At 51.2% G+C, this 27249-nt stretch overlaps 7 protein-coding genes across 7 annotated transcripts; 3 read left to right on the top strand and 4 right to left on the bottom strand.

The window, feature by feature from the left end:
• Positions 1 to 534: 534 nt before the first annotated feature.
• Positions 535 to 2787, top strand: GCG54_00005651 (uncharacterized protein; the record flags this gene model as incomplete). Its single annotated transcript, XM_045405669.1, has 3 exons — positions 535 to 2201; positions 2259 to 2565; positions 2632 to 2787. 3 exons carry the CDS (start codon positions 535 to 537, stop codon positions 2785 to 2787), a joined length of 2130 nt encoding a protein of 709 aa, XP_045264771.1.
• Positions 2788 to 2999: 212 nt separating this feature from the next.
• Positions 3000 to 3674, top strand: GCG54_00005650 (uncharacterized protein; the record flags this gene model as incomplete). The annotated part of the gene is made up of 2 exons (XM_045405668.1): positions 3000 to 3134; positions 3207 to 3674. 2 exons carry the CDS (start codon positions 3000 to 3002, stop codon positions 3672 to 3674), a joined length of 603 nt encoding a protein of 200 aa, XP_045264770.1.
• A 12-nt stretch (positions 3675 to 3686) lies between these two features.
• Positions 3687 to 5257, bottom strand: GCG54_00005649 (uncharacterized protein; the record flags this gene model as incomplete). The annotated part of the gene is made up of 5 exons (XM_045405667.1): positions 3687 to 3941; positions 3998 to 4420; positions 4490 to 4779; positions 4838 to 5025; positions 5076 to 5257. 5 exons carry the CDS (start codon positions 5255 to 5257, stop codon positions 3687 to 3689), a joined length of 1338 nt encoding a protein of 445 aa, XP_045264769.1.
• Positions 5258 to 5563: 306 nt separating this feature from the next.
• Positions 5564 to 5873, bottom strand: GCG54_00005648 (uncharacterized protein; the record flags this gene model as incomplete). Its single annotated transcript, XM_045405666.1, has 3 exons — positions 5564 to 5578; positions 5650 to 5715; positions 5769 to 5873. The coding sequence occupies 3 exons, from the start codon at positions 5871 to 5873 to the stop codon at positions 5564 to 5566; spliced, it is 186 nt and encodes a 61-aa protein (XP_045264768.1).
• A 1028-nt stretch (positions 5874 to 6901) lies between these two features.
• Positions 6902 to 9354, top strand: GCG54_00005647 (putative histidine permease; the record flags this gene model as incomplete). Its single annotated transcript, XM_045405665.1, has 10 exons — positions 6902 to 7186; positions 7244 to 7482; positions 7545 to 7698; positions 7746 to 7836; positions 7897 to 7926; positions 7979 to 8039; positions 8093 to 8753; positions 8813 to 8901; positions 8950 to 9163; positions 9217 to 9354. 10 exons carry the CDS (start codon positions 6902 to 6904, stop codon positions 9352 to 9354), a joined length of 1962 nt encoding a protein of 653 aa, XP_045264767.1.
• Positions 9355 to 9618: 264 nt separating this feature from the next.
• Positions 9619 to 10326, bottom strand: GCG54_00005646 (Uridylate kinase; the record flags this gene model as incomplete). Its single annotated transcript, XM_045405664.1, has 1 exon — positions 9619 to 10326. One exon carries the CDS (start codon positions 10324 to 10326, stop codon positions 9619 to 9621), a length of 708 nt encoding a protein of 235 aa, XP_045264766.1.
• Positions 10327 to 12686: 2360 nt separating this feature from the next.
• On the bottom strand, positions 12687 to 15687 carry GCG54_00005645 (Frequency clock protein; the record flags this gene model as incomplete). Its single annotated transcript, XM_045405663.1, has 2 exons — positions 12687 to 15331; positions 15390 to 15687. 2 exons carry the CDS (start codon positions 15685 to 15687, stop codon positions 12687 to 12689), a joined length of 2943 nt encoding a protein of 980 aa, XP_045264765.1.
• Positions 15688 to 27249: the final 11562 nt, after the last annotated feature.

Below are 27249 nucleotides of genomic sequence, written 5' to 3'. Positions count from 1 at the left end.
GTGACGTCTCGGTGGAGTGCTCCACTGCATGGAATGTGCAAAATGCCGTCGAAGGCCTGGGAGGTGTCAGCGGGCTAGGCCTGCTGACACAGTAATCTCTCTTGGAGGCCGGGGGGTTCCCAGACTCAATATTCCAATATCACTCCGCCAAGGGTTCGAAGGGCCTAGATGCATCATGCTCCAGTCTTAGCAAACAGCCGATCGCGATGCGACAACAGGCAGATGGTTGGGAAGGCTCTCAGAGGCGCAGCCATGTCTGCCTTGCTCTGCGACTATCAACGGCCTGCAGGTGTCTCCAAAGTGAGGCCTGCGGGCGCTGGCCCGTACCCAATCAATCACGATTTACCCCTGCTGCTATTGGGCCGAACCACTGCGCCCCAACAGTCCATCTCTGTCTCAGGAACCCCATTCACGCTTACTTCTGCGAACCATTCGCATCTCACTCCAATCTAGCACGCCATTCTCTCTTCGTACGATCACCGCCTGGGGCCATGTGGAAGCCGTTCCGACGGCTTGGGTATCCCCGCGCGAACGATGGGTTCCCAGGAGTACACTGACTTATGCCGCGACATTCGCCGCCGCCTCCTGGACAATCTAGAGAAGAAGGACTCGGACAAGCTTCGATTCGCCACTCGGGATACATCAGCCATAGTGCTGGAGTCCTACTACCTCCGAATCTTCTTCCAAAGCATCAACGATGACCAGTTCTCAATTTCAGAAGATGACTTTACTCGGAATATTCAAAAAAGACACCTACATAACTTCATCGCTATTATCGCATTTGCAGGTTGCAGTATTGATGCTGCGAGAGTTTTCACGACCAAGCTTGCTGCTACAGACATCTGGCCTGCCGAGCAATCACATATCAGGGATGCTACTTCTCTCCCAGCGGATCGCGACAGTCTACGAGAATTTTTCATGGGGTGCGATTCAAACGATGCAGATTTCTTCTTTGGCACACAAGCAATCTTTTGCACCGTTGTGCTCCGTCAAAGGGAAGAAGTCACCGTTCAAGACTCCGAGACTCAGCGACTTCCCTACCTGGAGGAAAAGCTACTAGGTAAAGGGTCGTTTGGGAAAGTCTACATGGTTAAGATCGCTCGAGGCCATATTGAGGATCGCCACACCGATGAAATTTCGAACAAACCACGAAAGGTGGCGCGTAAGGACTACATTGTCCAGTCACCTAGTGACATGAGCTCTCAAGATGAGGGCAACGTCATGAAGATGATACTTAGCGCCTCAAAGACATGCGAGAATATCCTTGAGAATCTTGGCTCCCTGCGTGTCGAATCGCCCCTGGGAGCCGATCATCCGCCGACGTACAGTCTTTTCATGCCGCTAGCAATATGCGACCTTGGCGCCTATATGAAAAAGGACATATCAACTTCGATCAAGACACCAAAGGTAAGGGCGAGTCTTATTCGCTCCGCCATGGGGCTTGCTACAGGTCTCAACTTTCTCCACCACGAGTTACAGACCTCGGATCTCGAAGATGTTGTGTGCTACCACATGGACTTGAAACCCAGCAACATCCTTGTGTTTCCAGCCGAAGATCGAGAACATCGACAGATCTGGAAGCTGAGCGACTTTGGCATGTCGCGGGTCAAAATTCGGCGGAGAAATCATACTGAACCGGAAGAGCGAGACTTTAGCGTGTGGTTCAGACCGCGGCCACAAGTGCACGAGGACGCTCCATCTGGGACACAGAATAGGCGAGGGCAAGGGACCTATTTACCTCGAGAATCCTTGATCACTGGAAAGGTCATGAACACCAAGAGCGACATCTGGTCTCTTGGGTGCGTACTAAGTGTTCTCTTTGCTTATCTTGAAGGCGGTGCAGAGAGCGTCATTCAGTATACGAGTGATCGGCTGAAAGATCGCAAAGGGACGGATGATGGATTCGATGGTTTCTTTTGGGAGAAGTCGTTCGGAAAGTTTGCTCTCCACCATGCAGTCCTAGACTGGCACCACCAGCTCGCCAACAAAGCCGGCACGCGAACCCCAGGAGAGAAAAAGATTGTTCATACAATCCTCAGCTTCCTTGAGCATAAAGCTCTCAATTTAGACCAGGATAAGAGGTGCACGGCAAAAGACGTCGAAAATGCTCTGAAAGAAGCGATGGATGCATACCGTCATCTTGAGAGCTCCCCAGTTCCTGGTGAGCTCAAAAAGCCAAGGAAACTCTCCATCATACAGAGGTAAAACATTGGAATTACTCTTCATTTCCCAATGCTAATCATCTAACACGTTTTCAGAATTCGGAGCAAATCACCAGAGGCGAGACCTACGAGAGATCGTGCAATTCAGCAGTGGCGTCTCGCTCAGGATCCAGCTACATACGACACAATGAAAGGCTGCAAGATCTCGCCCAATGCAACTATACTGGTTTACTGGAGTGATTACCGACTCGTACTCTTTACATCTCTTTCTGCTCCAGCTGATAATGAGGAAATCTTGAGTCCAGCGGGAGATTTCCCCCTTGGGGGGGCTGCTTTCTTTTGGAAAGCGGTGGCTTTGACTGAGAGATACTTGATTGCCACGACTACCGGGGGCACATTTAACGTGAGTCACTACATGCACTATTTATGTCTTTGAAGAAAGGTAATGGCTCTAACATCCTATTACAAGTGTTACATATTTGACCTCGAAGCTGGACAGTCTGTCAATGCAGATTTGAACACATGCTATCATGTGTCGCTGCCGCATCCGGAAGTCAATAACTTGGCTATTTCAGCAGATCATCAAGTTATGATTTGTACGCTTCAGAACATGGAGAATGAATGAGAGGCTTTCGGGATCTCTGTTTCAAGCACGGATCTCAGATCTAGTAGATTCTGGGTGAGTCGTTCCTTCCACTGAACGCCATTCGTTACTGACTCGTATCAAGACGGAAAGTCAACCTCGAAACAGCAGGTTGGGACTCAAACAGAACCAACACGCCTCTTAACTTTCAACCACCGTTGAAACTGAGCTGGCCGGCTGAAGATATTATCAGCATGTCACTCCGCAATCAAACCGATGGATACATGGTGGTACGCCCCGAGCTGACAAAGCACGACATACACAAAGTGTCCATCGTCCACTTCTCTTTCAGGACCAAGAGTATTGATAGAGTCGATCTAATACCGCAAGTGAGTACTCAATCAACGCGGTAAAGTTGCTCTGTTACCTAGTACTGCAGGTTGCTGATTATACAATCATAGGGGCTCGACAGCAACACAGCTCCTCTATTCACGGCCCTCTCCGAACTTCACAGCGAAACTTCTTGTGTAGTCGTTTCTCGAGAAAGACATCTTTACAGGCTTGATTTCCCCAATGCTCTGGATAGAGACAGGCCAAGTCAACTGCACAAGATCATTGACAAATATCGCATTCTAAAAATCATGGTCAACAAGAAAGACGAAAAGCTCCTCGCTTTCGGAACGAAACGTGCGAGCCATAGAATCATCCTAATGGAGATCGGTATGCCGAATGCCAAAGATCCTGTCGGCGTAAAAGAACTGGTGCAACTCCCCGGGCTGTCTGACTACGATGAGTTCACGGTCAGACTAGTCGACGTGGAGGCCAGTCGTCACGTTCTGGTGGCTGCGCTTGTTGAGGGGAACCGTTATGCGATACACAAGATCATCCTCTCTGGTCTGCAGCCCTCATCAACATTTCGCTCTTCCTAGAAAAGTTCAATATCAAACAGTAAGGGCGTTCTTCTCGGCAAATGTGCTTCTCTTCCGAACCCATATCTTCAGCTGGTTCCATTCTCCCGCTTTGGGCAAGACCATCTTCCGCTTGCCAAATGGACCTCCCTCCAGGAGCATGTGGTAGATGATGAATGTAGCAGCAGTAAGTATTACTGAAGCAACGACGTATATCCAGATCATCGATGTGCTAACAATCCTGTTGTTCTCGTCGTCCAAGTCGAAGAAGTTCATACCAAAGAAGGTCTATAGACGTTAGAAAATAAATTTTTCTGGTACTCGGAGTTGGGAGTCAGGCTTACAGCGATGAATGATGGCGGTAGATATAGCAAGGTCAGAGTAGTAATAAAGACCACCGACTTATTGAGGTTTAGCATGTTCTCGTTCTGCTTTCTTGTGTCTAATTGTTCTCGGAAAGACAACGTGTTGGCGAGGAGTTGGGCTGTCGTCTGGGCTCGTTGATGTAGGTAGGAAGCCGTTCGAGAGAAAGCACCACATTGGCGTCGGAAGTTCTCAAAGTCTACAGACGATGGGCTTGCCGCAGCCTGGGTCTTGTCGTTTTGCCCGAACTTGCACAGCTCAGACAGCTCCTTAAGCACATCTTCTGACGAAGAAAGGATGGCTGGGATCTGGAGAAAACGATTCTCAAGTCTGGCCAGTGTCGTGAGATGACTAGACGTTTGAGTAGATGGCTCCTCTATGAACGTCGCAAATGTTGTAAGCGCCTAGCTCAAGTCAGCATCTTTCGTTTTCAGGACCAGTTCGTTCTTTTGTGAGGTTTGTGAGGCTCTTACCATAGGCAGGAACTGTCGCTCAAAGTAAGCAATGTATGACCTCCACGACGGCAGATAGGTCTCATGAAGAACTCTGTGCAGCCATAGTGGTTCGAAATCACTATTTCTGGAATGATCAAACAGCCACTCTTGAGCTTTTTGACTTGCTTTCGCACCGGGCATCGGGTTGAACAATACGCAGAGATTTTGGCTTGTCTTGAAGTTGGTACGATGGTAGACACCGGTCTGTCTAATGACCCACTTGTTGCTCTCCAGCTTGAACTCGGGGTATCGAATGGTGTATGCCGCCTCTGATGGAAAGCTATGTGTTAGGAGTGTGACTTCTTCATCTCTCTGCGTATGACATACCGACGACCGACCCAGTCCTGCGCTCCGTGAAAGGCATGCAAAACACCTCTTCGACATCCATGTTGCGGACGTAAAAGCATGATGCCAACTCCCAAAGGGAGTCGCCTAGCTCAAGACCGCCTATGAGTAGCTCCATCATAGGCTTGGTGATCTGCAGCGGTCTCCATGAGTTGCGTTGGCATATTGATCTAGCAGCAACGTGAGTACGTTAAAAACATGGTGAGGCTCGATCGCGTACATGAAGCGATAAGTGAAGTCCCTTTCTCTCCCATCTTCAACGTAGGAACTCAGACCTGCAAGGTCCGAGAACTCATGAACACCCAAGTCGCAGTTGTCATTCTCAGCTGAAGAAGGTAGGACTTCAATCAGTTTGACCTGCTCGATGACTTCTTTGACAAAACATTGTTGTAGAGACGTCATTATTGATGAAATGCTAGGCAGTGACTGATAATTCTACGACGGAAAATAAACATAAAATACAGTCCTGTGATCCTCTGCACACATAGGTGCTCATATGTACTGCCCAACCTCAGCAGGCTGTCTATGTACCCCGAAGGTAATACGCCCAACCTATGTTCCAGCGCTTACATGCCCTGCCACCGCTAGATCGGCACTGCCGACCGGAGGCTCTCGGGATTCAATCACCTCATTGATCGCGGATGGCACTGGTTGCAAAATTTTCATTAGCAATCGTCGAACCACGCGAGTCTACCTCGGGCTATTTCTTTACTCAATCTCAGCCTACAGGTGACACTAGTCAGTGAAATTCCGTTTCATCTTATACTTTTGAGCGATGGGCGCGTTTGACTTACGCTGTCGACCTCCTTTGGTGCCTTGAAGTGCCACACGTCATCCCTCATCTGCAGGCTACGGTTCAGCTGACAGGGGTCCAGAGGAGGGGGAAAGGGAGGGGCTTGGCGGCAAGGCATACTTCAATATTGAACTCAGTCTGCCCTGGGAAGAGCCTTTCAAGAAGCCTCTGCAGGCTAGCCTTCTTGAGATATCGATTAGCAACGTTTTGCTCGACCTGGCCCATGTTGAAATGCGCCTTGGCTATTGGATATTTGGGTAGTATGGTGCACAGAGATAATCACGATTCTAGAGAATCAACCGATACAAATAAGTCGTCAGTCGCTGTTGGTAGCAATTCAGTGGCAGGAGAAGAGCACACTTTTGTTCGATGGCAAACCGCTGACAAACGACACGTCACCGAAGGCCCAGGCTGCTACTCTGACTGTGTCTGGGACTGCTTCCGCGGTTCGCGCACCAGTCCTATGACAATAGATGGAGTGTGTGACACCAGACTTTGGCGAATAACAGGTGGTTCGACTCCGAGCTGAACACACCTCCTGGCACCTGCAGGCAAATATATCCTGCCTCTTCGGCCGCAATAAGATGTTTGCCCAGAACACTTCAGACCCGTCTTACTCCGGGCCGAGTAGAGGTCCAGGCTGTTTTGCCTTCCAATTTCTGGTTATTATTCTGCTTTTCTGGTACATCGGGGCTGAGAGTATGCTCGGGAATGCGGCGGGAGCAAACATGTGCCGTCATATCATGTAGCATGCCGGAGGTAACCCGATAAGGAAGGTGAGAAGGCAGGTGACGATGGATAAGACACACAGTTGGCAGCCTCACTCTGGAATGTGCCCTTGTAGAATACGAGTTGAGGGCTCATTAAAGATGTATGAGGTCAGTTCTTAGCAGGCCGAGGTCGAGACCGCCCAAGATAAGGCGGTCACAGCCCCAGCCGCAGTCCTTCCAAGATGATGTCTGGGCGGAAGCCTAACTGTGGCTGATGCCCCAGCCCTCTTTAATCTCCTAGAAGTAGAAAGAAATACATAAGACATGTTTGGCTGATGGATGTTTGCCCTGCGTCCGGCAGGAGGGCAGCGACAGGCTGCGAATTTACGGTTACCTCCTAGATCGCGAAAGGTTGTCAAAACACCTGAGAATTTCGGCCACTCTGGGCTTTAATTCGCTTGCCTTCTTTCTTCATTCTAACCGTGTTGCCATAAGCCAGGCGTTTTGCGATTGAAGTTGTAGCTCTCGTTTGCTGTGATGCCGATGACGACGGACCCGAACCGGGCCACCCGCCCCACCCCGGACTGGATACCGGACTGGATACCTCGCAGTTCCACGGAAATGGGGCCGGTCGCGTCACCTATGTCGCCGAGCGCAATTCCCGAAGGTTCCTCCAACGTTCTTATCCATCAAAAAGCTAGTGAGTATGGGCCATCCGAAACTTCCGATGGGAACCAGGGCTTTACCGAGCGACCCCCGATTGAGGTTCTAGTGAAGCCAGAGCCGGACCGCACTGTGAAGAGAAAGTTGAAGGGGATACACCTGTTCGTAAGTGTCACCATTACTCATCTCGCATCTGATTGTCGTTTGCTGACATTCTTCGAGATGATCACCATTAATGGAACATTAGGAACAGGCCTCTATTGGAGAAGCGGTCAGATCCTCGAAATTGGCGGCCCTCTCGCTGTCCTGTTCTCTTTTGTCCTCGTTGGTCTCCTAGCTTGGGCTGTCATGCAATGTGTCACGGAGCTCTTATGCATCTGGCCTGTGCCAGGTGCGTTGTCTGTCTATGTAGGCACCTTTGTGGACCATGAGCTTGGCATCGCTGTCGGCGTTGCATATTGGTAAGCGACTCCATGTCTTGGGTCGCCTGAAGATCAAGTTTGATGATACTAACTAGAATAAGGTTTACATACGCCGTCAGCTTCTCTGCTCTCATTGCAACCAGCTCTGCGTTGATGAATTTTTGGATAGACCAGACGAACCAAGGTCTGTCTGTAGGGATTGTCTATGTTCTAATTCCCATCATTATGGTGTTTGTAAACGCATTCGGTATTGAAGTAAGTAGTGTTGGTCGACTTATCGTACGCTTCTAATATCATTTCAGATATATGGGCTTGTTGAAGTGATCACAGGAGGCATCAAGATTGCCTTTCTGATTGTTATCGTGGTGGCTCTCATTGCTATTACTGGAGAAGGTACATCTCATTTCCTATGTTGATCGACTCAACAGCACTAACTTCTGACCCCCTCAACAGGTTCTGCATCAGGCGGAGAGGCCGTGCCTAGTCAGTTCACCTGTAATATGCTATGGTCATACATGTCTAACCAAAACTTCAGTTTTCAAGGACCCTTTCCAATACGATGCTGACGCAGCACCAGACTGGGGCGTTGCTCTGCTGTTGGTTTGCCATCAAAATTTCCTCTCAACTTCCCGCTAACTAGACTTACCAGCATGTCTCTATCAATCGCAGCATTTGCCTATGTTGGTGTTGAAATAGTCGCGGCCTCAGCCCTCGAAGCAAAATGGCCAGAACCTCGTCATCGTCCAACCCGGGAAGCTTCAGCTGCTGATTCCCGGCCATCGAACGCTGAAACTCTCATCGGACGCACCGTCAAGTTCTCGGCCATCTTTATTTCAGTGCTTGTGGGCGTGGCATATACACTCAGTGGCATGCTCGTCTCCTTGAACATTAGGCCCGATGACTGCGCCCTTCCGCATCTTAGCTGGGTCAAGAACACCACTTCCTGTAAATGGTACTCTGATGAGGACAGAGCCCACCACAAAAACGCGACATCTTCCGCCTTTGTGGTCATCGCGGGCCGGTCCAACGCCCAGATTCTGGACCATGTCTTCAACTTCTTCTTGGTTTTCACAGCCCTGACGTGCGCTAACACGAACCTTTACGTTGCTTCACGAAGCTTATTTGGCTTAACAAGTCGCTTGGATGGAGGTGCCGGGCAACCATGGGTGTTGAGAACACTGGCCTGGTTCGGTAGGACGAACAGACGCAAGGTGCCATTGAGGGCGATGGTCTTCTCGGCAATCGCGTTCTGGTGGGTGCCTTTCCTCCAGATCTCAGGAGGCACTGACACAAACACCCCTATCGGCATGGTTCGTGCCTTTTATATGTGGAAATCTAATGAAAGCGGTCAACTAACTCGCTGATGTAGTTCATTGAGATCCTGGCCCAGATGGGCTCTGCTGGTGTTGTGATTGTTTGGGCGTGCCAATGTCTGGCTTTCATTCGATACTACCATTGGTATGTAGACTCTTTCTGACACGGAGATGCTTGTCTAACCTTTTATAGCATCGACAGACATCGCCATGCCCTTGAGAGCCGAAAGATTGCCCAAGTCCAGCGCTGGAACTACGAAAGAAGCGACTACCCCTATCGAAGTCATGGACAGCCATTTCTAGCTTACATGGCCTTGATCAGTTGTCTATTTCTTTTAATAGTCTCGAATGGCGCAGCACTGTGGAAAAGTTTCAACATCTTGCCGTTCTTGTCGGCGTATCTCGCTGTAAGGAGATACCCACCTCGTGAGGTTCTCTGTCGCTAACTCTATGACTACAGATCTTCGTCTTCTTGGTTTTATGGGCATGTTTGAAGCTGTTCAGAGGCGCCAAGTGGTCTTTTGAAGATCTTTCGGACAGGGAGAGAGTGATCAAAATAATCAGGCATCTGCATGAGCTGCGAGCGGGGTCAACTTGAAACTAGGCGTTTCGAAGATCTAGAAAGAGACTCATCTGTGATAAGAAATACGAGTTCCTAGTGGTTTCTGTAATCATAGAGTTTCCCAGTATAGAAATGGTACTAGTTGCAGAAGGTAGCAGGCTGAATCGAAACTTTACCAACTTTACAAAAAGAGCAGGACAGCTGAGGCTGTATTATGGGATACTACCATGACTTATTCAACTCCTACGTCTAAAGCTCTCAATTTACGTATAGATGGCTAACTTCCTTCCACGACTCTGATTAAGACCGTTGAATCGACAAAATCAACTTGATCAAAGGTTCCATGATCTTCTCCAGCTCTTTCTGGACATCCTCTGGACTACGATTCGTGTCCACTTCAAAGACCTTCATGCCCTTCTCTTCAAGCTTGGCTACCACAAAGTCCGCATTGTTGTAGAACTCTTCAATCCGGTGCATCGCAGTTTCTGGATCCAAATCCTCCGGTCTCGCCTCCACCCCAGCCTCCTCGCCTCGGGATGCAACACGCTGTTTGGAGACATCCTCAGGGCACTTCAGGTACAACGTCAAGACCGCAGGCGGTAGTAAATGAAGCCATTCTTCAATCTGCTCCGGTCGTCGAGGGAAGCCATCCACCAGCCAGAACTCTTTACCTTCGAGTCCCCCGTCGCGAATCTCCCGCCATAGCAACCAGGCGTCCATGTCGTCAGGGATGCTGGGGTTTCCAGTGTTAGGCTTGGCCTTCAGTCCAGATACCCCGGGGTCCCCGCTCTTACGCAGACCACGCATCAAGTCCCCGTACGAGAGGTGTTGCAAGCCAAAGCGCTTAACCAGGAAGGCGCTCTGCGTGCCTTTTCCGGCGCCGGGCGCACCGATTATGAAGATGATGATCGCGTCGTCGGTGGGCTTGCGTCCAGTTTTAGACCATAGGAAAGCACCGACTATGAAGCTCAAGTATGGCAAGAATTTCACGAGAGTCTCGAAAATCATTTTGCTTGTTGAAATTCGAGGAAATTGGTCTGATTTCGTCTGTGCTGTTCTATGCCGTTCTGCTGTGTTGATGGAAGATGAGTGCGATTTGAGTGCTGTGATATAATACACAGTTCAAGATTGGACAAATTTCAATGGGTTTATATACGCTTTACACCTTTGCCGAGAACATTAAAGCCCGATCTATCACATCCATCATATTTCAAATGAAATATCCTTCTTGGTCTGTCACGCAGCCTCCTCCTCATTGATCTAGGTACAGCTTATTTACAACGCATTGTTAGATTCATGGTGTTGGTCCATGCGACCACATCTGCAACAGCAGGGTCAATGAAATCGAATACCGACTCTGATGGAATCAGACTAAAGAATCGTCGCCTGTATCGATTTTTATAATACGAGATATGCGACACACTCCTTTTAACGAAGGTGGCCGTCAAGGTCGAAGCTGCTTTGGCTGGGGGTTTTCAGCCAGACGTTGCTTGTGGTTTCTGTGCACCTGAGACTTGATCGAGTTGGTAACAATAGTTTCATTGCTTTGCGGAATTGAAACTCCGGATGACTATACTGGTTTGGATACCATGGCAATGGGTACAGCCATCTCGGAAGTTTCTTTTGCATGTGTCTCGTCTCTTTTGGGCCACATGGAGTCAAAGCTTAAGCTCAGCTAGACATGAACCTTTATCACCATTCTTTTCTTATGAACGCAAATACCCGAGGGATTCCAGCACAGGACGGACGTCCTATTTCGACTGAAATGGAGGAAGAAGACTCGCTGTAGCCTATTGATGAATATCTGTCGATATTAAAGTCCAACACGTGCCTCCAAGTTGTAACACACACCACGGCAAAGGAACACTCGATTGGCTGTTGTCTTCTTGGAACCGTTTGTTGTTAAAATCGTATTTAAGTAGGAGGCCTTACGCCTCATAACAACTGCTAATAACAATTTCGAGAGAAAGTTAGAATTTTGAGCAGTCCTTACGAAACTCGTATATAAACAAAGCCACTTTTCGCCTCTGAAAAGATTGATCTAATAAACCGCATCTCATATTGGCATCTCCAGTGATCAAGTACCACGATGCGTGTTCTTCGGGCTTTCCGTCGGTCGCGATGATGCCGAGTAAGTACAGAAAAGACCAAGGCTCGCAGACTACGTGCCATCATCGTACGTGAGGCGTCTTTCGTTTCTTCTGCTGCGAGAGCCTACGATCAACTCGACAACCGAACATGCGTTTGAGAAATCTAAGGTAGATGTCGTTGGTGGTAGATCATCCACTCTAGCCATTCGTCTCAGCGTGAACACCATTGTCACCGGCTGACATGGAAGCAAGAGATCATCGTCCACGTCCCAGACTAGTATGCAGTCTATCCAATCAACAATGAGGACGGAACCATGCATAAAGTCCCATCTTCCCACGAAGATTCCCCCTCCTTTCATAGCACGAGCACTTCCCGTCGAATATCCGTCGTGTGTAAAATACTACACCCCAGCGCCAGCAAGCCCAACACTGCAGAGCAAACGCTATTGACAGCCAAGTCAACCCCAATCATTCTCCATCGATAGCAAGAATTGGACCCGCTCACGGCCGTCGTGCCCCTTGGAAATTGGATTGCCTCAACCGCTGCCAACCAACCCCCAAACTCAAAAAACCTCGGAACCAACGACATCCATCCTCAAGAACCGCCAGCCGCATGAACCACTGCCCGTAGACTGTTCAAAATATACTACCCCAAGACGGCAACGGTGGAAGGGGATCACCACAGGCGAAAACACTCCTTTTCACACCACCGCCCGTCCGCCAGCTCAGCCCACCAATCCAAGACGCCGACACCACCGTCATGGGAGACATGGGCCTCTGCCGTTCGGAGTCGTCGAGGTCGTGGCGAGCCCAAAGTAGTTGGGAGCACCTTACTGACTTTCACTTGGTTGGTCCTACAGTACACCTCTCATATTGCCGCTGCTCCTTGACAGCCCGTGGCCATCGGAGGGCTAAAGAGGCTTGCGGTATTCAAACACGGCATCTATACAACATCAACAGAGTGTTAGCATGTGGACTTGGACACGTGAGCATAGATTCAGTTTGTTGAAAGGGGTATCATTTGATTTAATAAGCTTCGCTATCCAAAAACTCATGTCTATGGCCAGCCTCCACTCCAATCACTTTTCTTGATCATGATTGCTACTCCCATGAAGTTATCATGACGTGGGAACAAGAACTTGCTGTTGTCCAACTTTGAGAACACTTTGAACGCTTTCGACCGACTAACGCCTCGCAATGCTCCGCAACAGAATGCATTTGGTTGGACCATACTCAATCCTCCGATTGTCCGTCAGCTTCCCGCACCAATCTGCCCTCTCATCCACTCTCCTCGCGACCGCTACTGTAGCCACTCTCAGCTCCGCCAGCAGTAGCCACAGAACTTCCCGTCGTCACAGGTAGCTCGGCACTCAAACTCTTGCTTCGACCTCGAATGGTACCAGCAGCAGCGACAGCACTGCTACTGCTGGTGCGTCGAGCATTTCGTGGGGGTATAGGTATTTTGATCTCCTCACTGCTGTCATCCCCGGCCTCCTCGCTAGGCTCATCCGCGTCATCGGGCTCCTCACCTTCCTCGTCCCCGCTTGACATCTCCTCGTCGTCAGGATATGTGTCCTCAAAGACATGGGGAAGCATGCGGTTACCCATAGGTGGTCTAGACCGCGCATCCAAGTCGGTATCATCCAACTCCGAGTCATCAGACTCGTCTGAATCGCTATCAAACGCGAAGTACATCCCTGGTGGAGGTAGCGGCGCAGGGTTCAGTTTATTGACAGATCTGCCAGTGTACTGAATACTAACACAGCGCGATGGCTCCGTGAGCGGGGAGTGCGATGATCTCTCACTGGTCAATGAATTGGCGGGCAATTGAATCCTCTGGACCAGCTCGGAAACATCCTGCAGTCCGGGCTTGCATGAAGCTGCGGGTGAGTCTTGCTTGGACCGTTTGGTGGTTACGGTTACCATGAAGTGATCTTCCGGAATCACCCCGCCGAGGCCACAGGCATCCAAAGAACTTTCGGGGTTGGGCTGGGTGGCGTCTGACCAAGGAAGTTCCGCTTCAATTTCCAAATCCATGTCGTCAGAATCTGTCTCCTCGGACCCAACAGCGACACTGGGTACGTATTTGCCATCGCTGAGAGGTCGATATGGAAGTGCTGAGCCTGATGCGGTGCGGTGAGGCAGGTCAGGCCTGAGAAATCCGGTGCTGGAAGATAATTGTTGATCTTGGCCTGCTGACGTCATGTACGATGCCGGAGACGAATCTCCCGGGTCACCAGACAAGTCAGTGCAGAAGGGCGCGCCGTTGTAGTAGATAATGGCACCATCCAAGCGCCTTCTCTTCCTACGTGTTGAGCCTGACCCGCTGTTTCCCCATCGCGATTCGCCGTTGTTGCTTTCTTCGCCAGCTCCGAAGGAAGAACCAGTGTCGTCGAGAGACGTCTGCTCAGCAGACGATGCCTGGTGCATAAATAGAGGCTTGTAGTGGAAGCTGTCGGCTGAGGACATTTGGCGCTCTATCTTGAACTGATCCGAGGCGTGCTTTGCTGATGAAGTAGAGTAATGGCCACTCTTCGATTGTTGCGTGGCCTTGCGCTTCTTCCTCTGTCCGTCCTGCTCGTGACCCTCGGAGTCTTCCGATCGACTCATCTGGGATGTGTCGCCGGAGCTGTCGCTGCTAAACTTGGTTCCCTCTGTGCCACCTCGCCAGCGGATCTTGCGGCCGTCTGGCGATAACTGAATTTTGGTACTCTTCTCGGTTACCGCACTGCGAACGTAGTCCGGCGCCACATTCAACATGTGAAGCTGCGCCATGTTACACAACAAATTCAGGTAAACCCAGCCATCGGCATCAGGAGAAACATCCTCGTAGGACGTCAGACCTGTCAAATGAGGGGGTGCAAGGCCCAAGTGGCGGATGTAATCCATGTTTTCCGTCGGGTTCTGTAGACGGTCGGGATCCAAGTCCAGCGGCCGAGTGGGTCGTTGCTCCGGGGGCGAATCGTCAGGCGGCGACGTGCTTTGTTGTGTCACGGCCGAATTGGCCCCGGAGTCCGGTTGGTCGTTTGAGTTTGTGGCCGATGTGTTGTCCTTGGATTGGCCCTTTTTCGCGTCAGAAGCGACTATACGAGCCTGTCGGGAAGGTTCGTTTTGTGCCATAGACGCATTGAGGGGGCCGTGTTTGGTGGTTGTGTGTCCGGTTGCGGGCTCCACCATTATGGGCGCCATTGGTGCCATGTCCGCCGCCGACTTCGGTTGATGGCGAGTGAGATTCCGACCGGTGATCCTTCCTGTAAAGATTTGCTCCAACCGCCGCACAATGAGCTTCTTCTTGTCCTTGTCCGTCATGACCATGTGGCGTGGGTACAGGCCCTCCGGAATGTCCTTCAGATAATTTTGTACCTTCTGCTCAGACGACCTCGCCCTCGAACTGATTGACGGTCGCGCGAGAGATGTCCCAGATGAATTGGCGCCTGTCGACATTGACGCGTAGGCAGAGTCAACTGGCCTTGAATGGGAACCAGAGGACGATGACGCATGTTTCGACATTGACCCCGATCCAGATTCAAGTCGGGCATTGTGTCTGGATTTCTTCCGCGCTGAAGACGCCTCGGCACTCGGTGTGCTGCTCTCCAGTCCAGCGGCAAACTCACGAAGAGTGGCCTCCAGTTCCCTTTTCTTGCGCTTCGGTAATCCATGTACCTTGATTTCGAACAGCTTGTCGCGCTTCATCAGCTCCGGTCCCTTGTGCTTGTGCTTCTTCAATTCATCTTTCAACTTCTTAATTTCAATAGTCAGGTCGTCAATGACGCTTCGGTAATCGTCGGCGCTACTGCTGTGCGTAGCAGTAGGCTTGAGTCTGGCGTCAACGGGAGGCTTCAGTAAGTGTGGAGGGTAACTGTCTCCCTTAACCATATCTTCGTTGGATGAGTCACTCTCCTTCTGGAAGAACGGAGGATCAACTGAACCAAAGCACATCAGTTGCTGTTCTGAAACTATCTTCGCACCAATGTTGCTTACCATCCATGGCGTTGGAGTAACCTGCCGTTGGATTCTCGTTATTCCGATCAAACCATTTCTTCGGATCGCTAGGTCCGGTGTTGTGAGATTCTCCAGAGGATTGCCGCCTAGGTGAAGAGGAGGACCCGGAACTCGCAGCAGCTGCGATGCGTGATGATGCTGCTCTGTCGCTCGCCTGGCTCGCCAGGAGATGATTACGGAGGGTTACGGAGTTCTCGGGTGAAGAGCGACGGGGGAGCGGGTGGCCTTTCGGCGACGTCGGCGGTTGATTTCCTGATGCGTTCTTCACGTCAGACATGATGGTGGCATAGAGGCGTCGGTCTATGGCTTGTTGTGGTATTCGGTTGGTGTAATTGGTCTGAGTAGTGCTGTAATTGCGGCATGGGGTTGGTGGTGAGTTGGTCTTCGTGGTGGTGGCCGTTTTGTCGGTGGGTTCCACTTTGAGAAGTGGAAAAATGATGCAGATGATGGTTATTACAGCAGTTGCTTCTGTCGAATTGATAGCTTGTCAGTATTAAAAATCGGGGTTGTATGTGATGGTTTGGTATTGTGAAGGCGAGAGGCTGTATATGTCAAGGCTGGTGGTGGACCGTGATTGGCTGGAACGTCGATCGATCGATCGAAAGTTCAGAGCGAGGGTATGACGACACAACCGTCGTCAGAAGTCGACACAGTGAGAAAGGGTAACACCTACAATATTGACAACAACCTGCGCCTAAGACAGCAGCCTAGACCATTCAAAAGCCCCCGAATGAGCTTCGCGAACCAACAGATGGGCTGTTTGCTGGATCGCTTGATCTAGCGAGGAAGTTGCGGAAAACGTCGCGGAGAGCAAGCACAGCAGGTTTGACTGCTCGTCGGCGTTAGGAAGGCCGCAGGGGCGGCAGCCTTTTTGCCCACTCCTTTGCACGGTGTCCAGGGCTAGAATAAATACTTCGGGGTCGCGGTTCGAAGAAGCTGTCAGGAAGGTGTGAGGCGCCAGGTGGATATCTCGGTGGGGACTGTTGTGAAAGAATTCGTCTCCGTGTCCGAGTGAGAAGCCAAGGATTACTTAAAAGTGGCGATGGGTCGCTTCCTGGTCCATCGAGCTGTGTGGAAGACCAAAGCAAAAGCTGTTTCCCGTAGAGATGAAGGCCACCTCAATTGATAATCCGATAAAATGGCTCAGATGTAGTATGCCGCTTTGGAATCGCTTCTCTCGTGATGTCTGAGCAAGGCGGTTCGAATTTCTGACTTGCAATTCGCAGTCGCGTGCGTGCATAGGTAATTATGCCGGACTACTTCGTTTACTGGCAAGAGCGGTCCGATGAGTCGTCGTTCGGTTCCAGGCGTGATATGGCAGCAACAGAGGAGGCCGGTGCGAAGGTGCTTCGTGGATGCTGAAAGACGTAAATGTTGTCGGGTGAGTAGCGGGCGTGGTGAGAAGAGGTAGAAAGTCGTGCAGGTCTGGAAATGGGGATAAGACGGAACTTGGACCCCATGCCCCTCCTCGACGAACAACAAAATCGGACAATACAGGGCCAATCTACGTCGGGTCAAAAGCAAGTGAGAGGAGCGGTGCTTGGGAAGGGCGACGAAGGCACGAACGGCACACCCTTGACCCGGGGGGCTTTCACGAGGTTGCTGGCAAGCCATCCATCCATCCACCCATCCATCAACCCACCGATGCCCTAGATTTAGTGTAGGGGGGGAGGGGTGGGAACGGAAGCAAAGGCTGGCTAGAAAGGGCCCCAATGACGGGCCTCACCTCAAGCCTTACCTGTCTGCTCCTCTTTCCCGAGATGGGCGACGTGGATGGGTGGATGGATGGATCACCAAGCAGTCAGGCGGGAAGGGGAAAAAAAGTAAGGGTAGCAAGCACACAAGCAGGCCGAGTTCAAAGTTGCGAAACGTTTCGAGAGGTCTAGCCAGTTCCCCACGCGCAGGTGGCAGGTGCGGCCCCACACCAGCTCGAATGCTCTTTGGTCTGATCTTCAGGATAAGGCAGGGGTCTTGGGATCGGAGTCAATCGAAGAGGAAGGTGGGGCGACTGTGGTGGGCGTGGCGCAACGAAAAGGGGGCGTGGCCTTTTCAATTTCACACCTAGTGTTCTGGCTCTGGGCAGACCGCGGAGTACGTACCCGAGGCACGTACGGCGTACACTAGTAGCACTTTGCAGCGGCAAGCAGCAGCCAGCAACCGAAGGAATACTTGTTGAGGAGTGTGAGCACCTCCCTTAAGGAATGAACCTGACGCTCTGTGCCACTGAGTGTGCCTGCTGCTTGCTGCCAGGCTCCAGCCGCGTCTGCCCCACTGAGAGCAGACACTGAACTGGTCCCGGCCGTTGCTTGCTGACTTGATAGAATAGCTTGACCTCCGCCTGGCATGCCAATGAGTAGGACTGTGACTGACTTACACCGAGGAAGGAACCTTACTGATTGCGGTGGCAATTGCCAACTTTTCGTCGCAGGCAACAACACAACTGGGAAGCCACCACCGCGGCTATTGCCGTCCCTTGCCTTGGTCCCTGGAAGCCGCGAAATGTGAAGTTGGCCAAGGTTTGCTTCCATGGACCCTCAAGCCGGCAGCTCGTCACCTTGTCCAAGAAAGTCACGAAGTTCACGGTATCTGTAGGGATCTATCGTCCAGCTGAAGCAAGCAACCCGTCGCGAGGGCCATGTGCCTACGAACAGACCCCTGGAGTCTGAGTGGCTTCAGGCTCGCGCCATCAAACCTTCTTCGCTGCCGCTAAAGAATTCGAGAGCCGATCGCTGCTTGATCATCGCATCCATTCGAAAAGAAGTTCACTTGTTCGCGGCGGTTAAGGCTGTGCATGTTTCCTCTGCATGCACGCCAGACCACCTTTTCCGACAACCTTAGCACGCACACACCCTCAGCTCTTTCCAACGTCCAGCCTGCCGTGTCGTGTCGTCTCGTGTCGTCTCGTGTCGTCTCGTGTCGTGTCGTGTCGTGACCTGACTGTCGCCGGCGACGCAAGCTTGTCTGGCACTGAGAAAGCATCGGGCTTTTGTTTTTGGAGAGAGCATCGAGCAGGCCATCGAAACCGTTCATTCTCAACTAGGGCTAGTGCTCGCTTACCTCACACTAATCCCACTGCAACTGTGCAGCCAAACCGGCGCGAAGGGTCTCGTCGACGGCAAGTCGGGGTAGTGCATTATCAGCCCAAACAGGCTGTACCGTTGCACCTCAGTCGACTGGTTCAGCACCGAGCTCCTCTCGATCGTCCGTCGATGTGGGCAATTTTCCGACTGAATCTCCGCAATCCACGGCGGCCTCGTAACTTTCTTCTTCTGCCCTAAATGCACGTCCAGGCCCTGCCTACTTCTCTGTTGCGCTGCGGCAGACACGGTCGCCGGCGTCTTGGACGCATGGCTGAGATGGGCTGGCGAGTGAGTGCCAGGTAAGACGGCCGTGCATTCGTCAATAGAGAATCCCCGAGTCCCGGGGCCTCTGGCCACAACCAATCTCCGGCTTTCTTGAAGTGGCACGGGCCACTAGGCGGCTCGTCACCTCGGAGCCAGCCCGCAATCCGCCTGAGCCCACGATCTCGCTTTTGCCGTGTCATCGAGGCTTCGGACACCCGGCCGCCGCTCCGATTTACAGCATTAGCTGGCCTTCCTAGCTGTTATTGAAATAACTGTCGGCTGAGGACGCATAGCCCGCCCGGTCTCATTTTATGCCTGCTCTCATCGCCGATGTCCTCTCTATCCCGTGAGGAGTCAGGACAGCGAGCCCGTCGCCCTCCCCGTCCCTCTCCGTGTCTGATTTCCAGTGTACATCCCATTCATTTTACATACCGCAGTACACATAACCAAACAAACATCAAATTATCGCCCGGACCAGACTGTGGCTGGCCGTCGACATCGGAATCGACGCACGCCAACCAAGGTATTCAATTCCCGCAGTCAGCTCACAGCGCTTGCTTGCTTGCTTGCCGTACCCTACACCGCGACTCTGATGCAGTCTCCAAAACGGGTCATTGCCGCGTCAATCAACCATCAATCTGCCCTGCCGGTCTTCATCGCGACCTCCCGGACACGCCACCAAGACCCTTGGGTCTGTACTTTTCCCGCCAGACAGAGCAACGCCTGGCTGGACCATTCAGCGTCGCCGGAGGGGGGTCCGTCTTTGCCCTCTGGTCTGCAATCCCGATGATTGGCTGCACAGGCCCCCCTCTCGGAGCTCGATAGACCAGCCCAGCCCCTTGTATCTTGCGACGTCACCGTCTGACGGTCTGACTACACACTGCTCAGCGCCTTACCCCACCTTAGTCGGAAAAGGAGAGAGGGTGAAGGTCTCTGTCATGGCGGCCCATTGATTGCCATGGCACCACGCCATCAGCTGGTCTGACCAAACTCACCAGAGTTGATCCCCGAAGATCTCTTCCTCTTACGGCGCCTACTCCACATATGTCACTCAGGTACGGACCCCGGTCACCTCCCGCAGTTTTTTTTCAGGGTCCTCAAGGGCAGCAAGAATATTCCACTAATTTCTACGAGGTACGATTATGACGAAAATCAAGGCAGACGTGCAGGCCCCTAGACGCATGCCGGGTCGTCCTACGGCACTCGGCCAAGCCTCGGCCTAGACGTCCAAGATGACGAAATGCGTTTCCTTTCGACCGCCCTACGCGACGACCCATTGTCGCAATGCCTCAGGCTCGGATTGCATCGACTCGGAGCATCGGGGTGGATACGGCCGGCGATGCAGATGCCCGGCGTGTCAAGGCGGCCGGGGCGCTGCCGAAGACAAGAACGGGAATGGACGACCCGCCTTGGGGCTTCCAGGTTGCGCTTCCCGATGGATTCTCAATACCGGAGCCCGGTGTTGGGCCACCTTGTGGTGTGGGAAACAGCGCTAAGCGTGTATCAGCCAATCAGCCCGGCGCCTCTCAGAGTTCCATTAAGGTTCCCGCCCCTCGATCTCTGCGAGCCGCCGCGTTAGCGTGGATCGGGGGCGTAGGGGGACCCTTCGTGCAGCTCACGCCGCCTCATCCACGTCGCCCGTCGCAATGCCCGGCCGGCCTCGATCGCCATCTGGGCCACTGGTAGCCCGTCGCAGGTCGCAATGTGACAAATTTCACGATCCAGAACGGTCGGCCCAGTTCAGCAGATTCCCATGTTTGCCGCGATGTTTCCGCATCTCGAACCATGCGTATCTGGGACTCCCCTCCTTTTATCACCCGGTCTTCACCCAAAGGCCCAGGCCACTTCTCCATCAGTGTGGAGAAGCCGATCCAGCGTCTCGGGCACGCACAACACGACATGGAGGGGAGTGTGGCCAGATGCTGCACGCCAGCAGATTCACGGCGACGGAGAGAAACAAGGGCCATCTCCTGCGGGACGGTGCTGCCTTGCCCTGTGTTCCTCTCGCGCGGCCATGCCATACATGTAACACTCCCATTGCGGTTAGGTGTTCTTTCTCAGATTGGCCACTGGCGGTAGCGGTAGCCCGTCAGTGGCCACGTGAGGGTGCCGTTGATGGGCCCTGTCAGCTCATCTGCTTTCCGACAAACAGTCGCGTGCTACGACTGGCCACGGCGGGTACCTGTTGCAGTCGCCTCGGGCAGGGGCTGGCTGACTGCATGCCCACCGCTCTGCTTGTCAACTTGGCTAAGCCCCTACGAGTACCATGTTCAGCAACTCCCACCTTGAGGGCGAAGATGCTGGAGCATACCTCCAAAGAAGCTTATTTCGCGCGTTACATCTACTGATTAGCGACTGATCGTTATCCGATCTTAGGGCCTCGCAGGGCTCCCGCGGATCTTTGAACGCGGGTCGCAAGGGGGGCGCAGCCCCTGAATGGTTGTCGAGCAGTCAGTCTGGGGCCGTCTCGGTGTGCCACTTCCTCCCACCACACCGACCTCAAATTAGGTACGTTATCACCCACAAACATGATTCTCCCGACAAGCTTCCGTATGATTGCAGAAGTGTCAGGAAGCTTCGATGTGGAGGAAGCTTGCCGATTCGGCACACCCGTCACCCAACCTTGACAGACTTGTCAAGTGAGTGAGACCTCTCTCAACATGCACAGCTGAAGTCTCTCGGCCGGCCGGCTATTGGGTATTCTGCTCGCACTCGCCTTCGCGATCAAGTTTCTGCTTTCCGGCCCCCAACCCCAAGGGATGTATCGACGCAGGATTTGGACCGCTTCCTCATTGGTCCAAGGAGGCCCAGTGCGCTTCCACTGGCTCAGTCAGGGTCCTTCCCGAACGGCAGCGAATGGAACGGTCGCACGCCAACGACGAAGCCCACACCGCCGGGCACACTTATCCCTGCCCAGCAAGCGCTGGTGGGGAAGCTTTTGTAACCTTCAGAACAGACGTCGACGGGTCTTGATGCAACGAAGTCCGTTGCTTTGGTACTGATATAGAGGGAGAAAGAGATCGGCGTGGCAAACTGCCTAAGCTCATGCTTGCTTCTCCATCCGAACGGGTATCTTGTTCCTGTTCCTGATCGGCATTCATGGTAAGATCCGAGATCCCGCTGTGAGCGGACAGACAGCCCCGAAGCAGGGGCGAACCGATGGAGCCCGCGGCCGGAGATTTTCGACCGGCGCGCGTTGCCTGCCGGGTGGCTGTGTGACATCGCGGGCGGGCTTCATTGCGGGAACACGATAAAGCCCTTGGCCCATCCGGCCCCCATCTCTGTTCGTTTCCTTTCCACAGCAGACACGTCTTTTGGTCAAGCAGGTGGGCCGTTGAAGAGCCTGAAGGTTCCAATCTCGGGCTCGAGTGCTGAGTAGCTGGCATCCACACTTAAAAACATCGTGGCCCACCCAAGACCTCCCGCCCCCACCTAGGGTAAATGATCGTGAACATCCGCACAATCTGACATCCACAACATCTGGCAAGATGGCCGAGCGGTCTAAGGCGCTAGCTTCAGGTGCTAGTCTAGAAATAGGCAAGGGTTCGAATCCCTTTCTTGTCAATAAATTCTCACTTCTCGTGAGACTTACTTTTTGACATTTTTGCCGCTAATCATTTTTGCGACGCTGTTAGTCAGCGTACAGAAGTCGTGAGGAGTGTCATCTGACGCGTGTGAAAGGTCCCAGCTAAGTCGTGATCCTTTTGCGATCGCGATCAGAAGGCTTAGATGATAGCCTTAAGGCCTAGCCACCCAGAACATGGACTATTTAACCGTACCTGTTAAGACTTCTCACCGTCACCGGGCAAGTCTTCCAGTCCACTCGCCCATGTAGAAATGGAGATTCGTGAGATTCGCCGCTGCAAACCTCCCATGGCGATCCTTTGGGCCTTTGGGTTAGAGTCTACGAGGAGAGAGGCTGTACAGTTCGTACGCTACATCCTGCCACATCGTCATCGTCGTATGTGTTTTTTTAACGAATACCCTGAAGACGCGGATGAGGTACGCCGCTGACTGATTATCGACAAAAACAAATAGGAGTAAGCTGCATAGGTAAGAACCTTCGTTGACGATTCTTGAGTTGCGGCACACTGAGTTACGTCTTACAACTCACTAGTACCACTACCACCATGACCACAATTTTCTGTTTATCGCTCTGATCACGAGACAACGCCCTTTCTGCGCTTCTTATAACCCATCTCCTGGGGTTGCTTCAGGGCGTGTACACAGTCGTTCCCAGAAGCCTCCAGCGTCATTCAGAAGTCTCGAGAACGGGTTATCAGACTCTTCAGTCGCTGGAAATATAGAGGGGGGTATGGCCGCGTTGTGTCTATGTTTTTCCAAATGAGTATCCGGGCTTGCTCAACGACGACATTTCCTACTTTATTCTAGCGAGCATGATTCATCAGGCTGTTCCGTTCAAAGCTCAGCTGCGGAGAGCGGGTGGCAAGGGACATTCTGGCAGCCGACTGCTTCCTCATTGTCCGGGGTTTCCGGTTGAATAATTTCAGGGGGGCGGACGGAGCACACCTAGGGAAGGCCGGGTTTGATTGTTTCCATGCTCCCAGGGGATCCTGACACGGTGACCTGCCTTGGCACTCGAGATAGCAGTACTCAGCTGGACGACACGCGCCTGCAGTTCATTGCCCGTGCTAATGAACATCAAGGCTGGCTGGCTACCATATATAGCCTGACAATGACATTGTAGTCTGATGAATCTCTAACAAGCATGTGTAGTGGGAGCTCGAGGGGTGTCGTTCAAAACGATGCGTTCGTCACTCTGAAGGAAGTCTGGAGTGGTGAATAGGTATATAATCTCGCTTTAGCGCACGTAGTAGATTGTCCGAGGTATAGTGAGTGTCCTGCGATCCATGCCCTCTTACATTAGTAGCTTTGACGAAGTCCAGCAACATAACTGTTGCCTCCTATTATGAAGCAGACCTCCCATTCCTCGTTAGAGATCTGTCTTTCAGCAGAGTTGAATTCAAAGGCTGCAATCGTTTGTTGTCTTTACCATTATTGATATTAAGTTTGTAGTCGAAGACGACGGTAGTCTTCTAGCTATCAGGATCCCACATTACGTAGATACTTAACGATAATACCTTCCCACCCAACTACAAACTACGCCTTACCTACCACTAGAGTAAGCATGTTGCAGAAGCTCTTAAGATACCTAGAAGTAAGTAATTTACTAAAACAGACTTCTATTTTACGTAAGCCTAACATACCATACTATTAGATCTCTTCCAAGATATAATGAGGGTTCGAACTAGCAGGGGTATCATCAACCTACAGCACAGACTTAAGGACTATCCATATCCCCGTAGTGGAATATTTTCGGCTTCCCGGCTTGGAAGTTCTGGAGAGAACGGCAAGGACGAACTAGAGAAATTGAAATGTCACAGCGCTAGTTGTCCAGCCTGAGGTGTGCCTATGGCTTTCCCTGGGTCACGAACTGTTGACCCTGCCGCTCTGTGCCACCACTATCTGTGCGGATGGACTTTCAACCCAGACGGCTTCAATATATAGCCTATCAACCCTTTTCCTTTCAAAAGCATGCGAAGGGAGATCTCGATGCTTGTCATTCAAAGTTGAATGCTCGTTAGTCTAAAGAAAATCCGGAGAAAACAAATATATGAACTCCCTTCAGAGCAAGTTTTTCATACTCCAAAACAAAATAGCATTGATCAATCTTCAGCGTCGTGATTTCAGCCTCCAAAGTCCAGCAGCATACAAGTAGTCTGCAATCGCTCAGCAGACTTTCGGGCACTCATGAGAGATCTGCCTTGTGAAAGCACTGGCATCGGGGGTTGCAGTCGTTCGTTGGCTCCATTGTCCGAAGAGACTACTGACCCAATACTCTTAGGAGGGTGGTGACTCCAAATTCTGTCTTGCACATGTCTTCGGGACTGCGCGGTCTGCGCGGTCTGCGCGGTAACATTCAAACTTTCTCCGCCATGTTTCTGAGAGACACAGCGAGTTGGTGCTGGAGGACCAAGCCGAGAATATTTGTAGCTTTGAATCCCATTAGGTTACAAAGACAGGTTCCCCAGAGCAGTAAAAATATAGATGTATCTTACCTCTTTGAAGGCTCCCCTGAGCTTTCGACAGCCATGTGCAAGATGGGTCCACCAGAAGCAGTCATTTGCCATTCTTTGTTCGCACTCATGACCAGTGTGTCATTCAATCATAACTACACTATATCTATCCTATATTGACGAGAGCTCAGTACTTCCGGATAATGTCGTCTTTTGCAATAATTCGGTCTTTGAGGACCCCGCGACGTTCGGCATGAACACATATCTGTGCGTGTTTTTATATGCATATCCCCGACCAGCAGTTGCTAGAGACTGCGCGTCTTTCCTCGCTTTCGAGTACTTCCGTTGTCGACGATGTATACTGATAAAATAATGCGTCGGAGGTAGGAGATTTGTGTAAGCAGGTTGCGTGAGGAAACTGTATCATTACAATCCTGTGGCGGGAGCTTTCCCATCTCCACTCTAATCACTCACTTACACCTACCTAATACATTTCTGCTGCGTGCAATTACTACCGCCATTTAATAGTCTTATAGCGCCGAAAGTACGGTTTTCACTTTATTAGATAAACTTTGAGATACTCAGAATTCTTTACTCCAGTGGGAAAATGAATACACTGAACCTAATACTCTCTCATCTTCCTTGAAAGGATTCAAGTGTCGTGCTACAAACATACATAAAGAGTGTGTTTAGCTCAAGTGAATACAAGCAGAAAAATCTAAGTAATATGTCCCGTGTCCTATAGGTTTTCCGATTCACGCAACTTACAGAGGCTTGCCTCTCTAGGGAAGAGCTTTGCCGCATTTTGAACGAGGCCTGGGTGTGAATAACAGACAATTTGTCATTACTGATGGTTGTCGTTTACATCCACAAAATAAGCTGATGACGAAAGAGATCACTAGAAGATTTGAGGCTTTGTTTGGCTGTGGTGTGTTGCTGGTAGCTTGACTTTCGGCATCATCTAGTTCTACTCCTGCTTACAGGTCAAATGATTCTGGGCCGAGTCAACCGATCCGACCATCAAATCCCACTAAGATTTCCTTGTAAGATCAATTTCTCGACTCGCGAATCGCCCTTTTAAGTTATCGACTGATTGCAGTCTGTCTCTTGACGGTGGAAATAGCGCGTTACATGTGCAATGCCGTCAAGAAGCCACCAGGTCTAGCATAGTACCTACATACGTGCTCATTTTGAAGCTGTGCAATGTATTCGTGTTGTGAAAAATGGGAACACTGTGAGAACATGTTCGTGGCACTCGTTCGCACTTAATTTTGACTCCTGCAAATACGCACGTCAGACCTTCCTCTGGCGATCCGTGTGAGCCACCATGCTACCGTTCGCCCTCACTGCCATCTTTCATTTATTTTAGTTTGTATATAAAAGTTTCGCTCGAATGAGGATGGTCTCTGGCATCGTGTCTTATTGCCCTTAGGCTTGTCTTACGCTGACCACTGCCCTTACTTCTTAGTAGACAATCTGCACAAACTACCCAGAGGACCATAATGAGTTGCTTGAAGGACGAGAAGATGAACTACAAGTCTCTCATATACCAAAGAACTCGGGCAAGAGTTGAGGTTGACAATGCGCTGACATCGCACTAGCGGTGTAGCTGTTTTTAAGGAGTGCGTCAAAGGGCACTGCGTAATAATCGACACAGCACATCAGCTATTGTGAAGTTATGTGGCTCAAGTTCTCTTAAGGTACGCTGTCCAAACATGCAACACAATGATATCAGCGCATACCGAGATATCCTGGTTCAAGATCACATGCCGAGTACACTCTGATGGCGTCTTTTGGTAACCTTTCAGAATACACTGAGAACAACAGGCCCACAGGGCGAACCTGGGAAACTGCGCAGAGAATACTCAGCCAACAACCGTCTCAGCAACAGGTTCGACAACCCTGCCTTATCACGTAGGTATTAAATCCCCCCCCCTGTAATGCGAACACACATGCTCCCAGTAGCTCTTATTCGGCTTTGAAAGCATAGCGATACGTTACGGCATCAGAGTTGTTCTGTGATCAGATTCCTGGATCCAATGGAGTCAAATCATTTGCAAATTGACTATCCTGAGATCCCATGAAGTCGTGGCCTTGTGAATAATCATATTCCCCAGGATGGGATAAGAGCTTTCCAGCCGACAGCGACATATAGAACAAAGTAGACTCATTTGTTTCTTCCCGTCAGGGTAAAAGGTGTTTGTCAACTAAGCCTTTGTCTTATAAAGTTTCCTATCTATTGATAGTCGTGACCCATCTTCCACGGCAACATCTATGCTCATCAGGTGTCAATGATTCATGTCTGAATCCACGAGAACTAGGAGTGATGGGCATCGAAAGCCTGATCAAGGGTCGAATGACATGAATGCCAGTATTTGGAGACTCTTCGACCCCTTTCGTCCTAAAGTATGATCACCTCTACTAATAATATACCAGTGGCCTCGGGACTCTTTGCCC

This window comes from Colletotrichum gloeosporioides (genome assembly GCF_011800055.1).
Source record: "Colletotrichum gloeosporioides strain Lc1 chromosome Unknown consensus_41, whole genome shotgun sequence".
NCBI classification, from domain to species: Eukaryota; Fungi; Ascomycota; class Sordariomycetes; order Glomerellales; family Glomerellaceae; genus Colletotrichum; species Colletotrichum gloeosporioides.
Note: the sequence above shows the minus strand (reverse complement) of the source record. Positions and strands in the feature narration are given on the sequence as shown.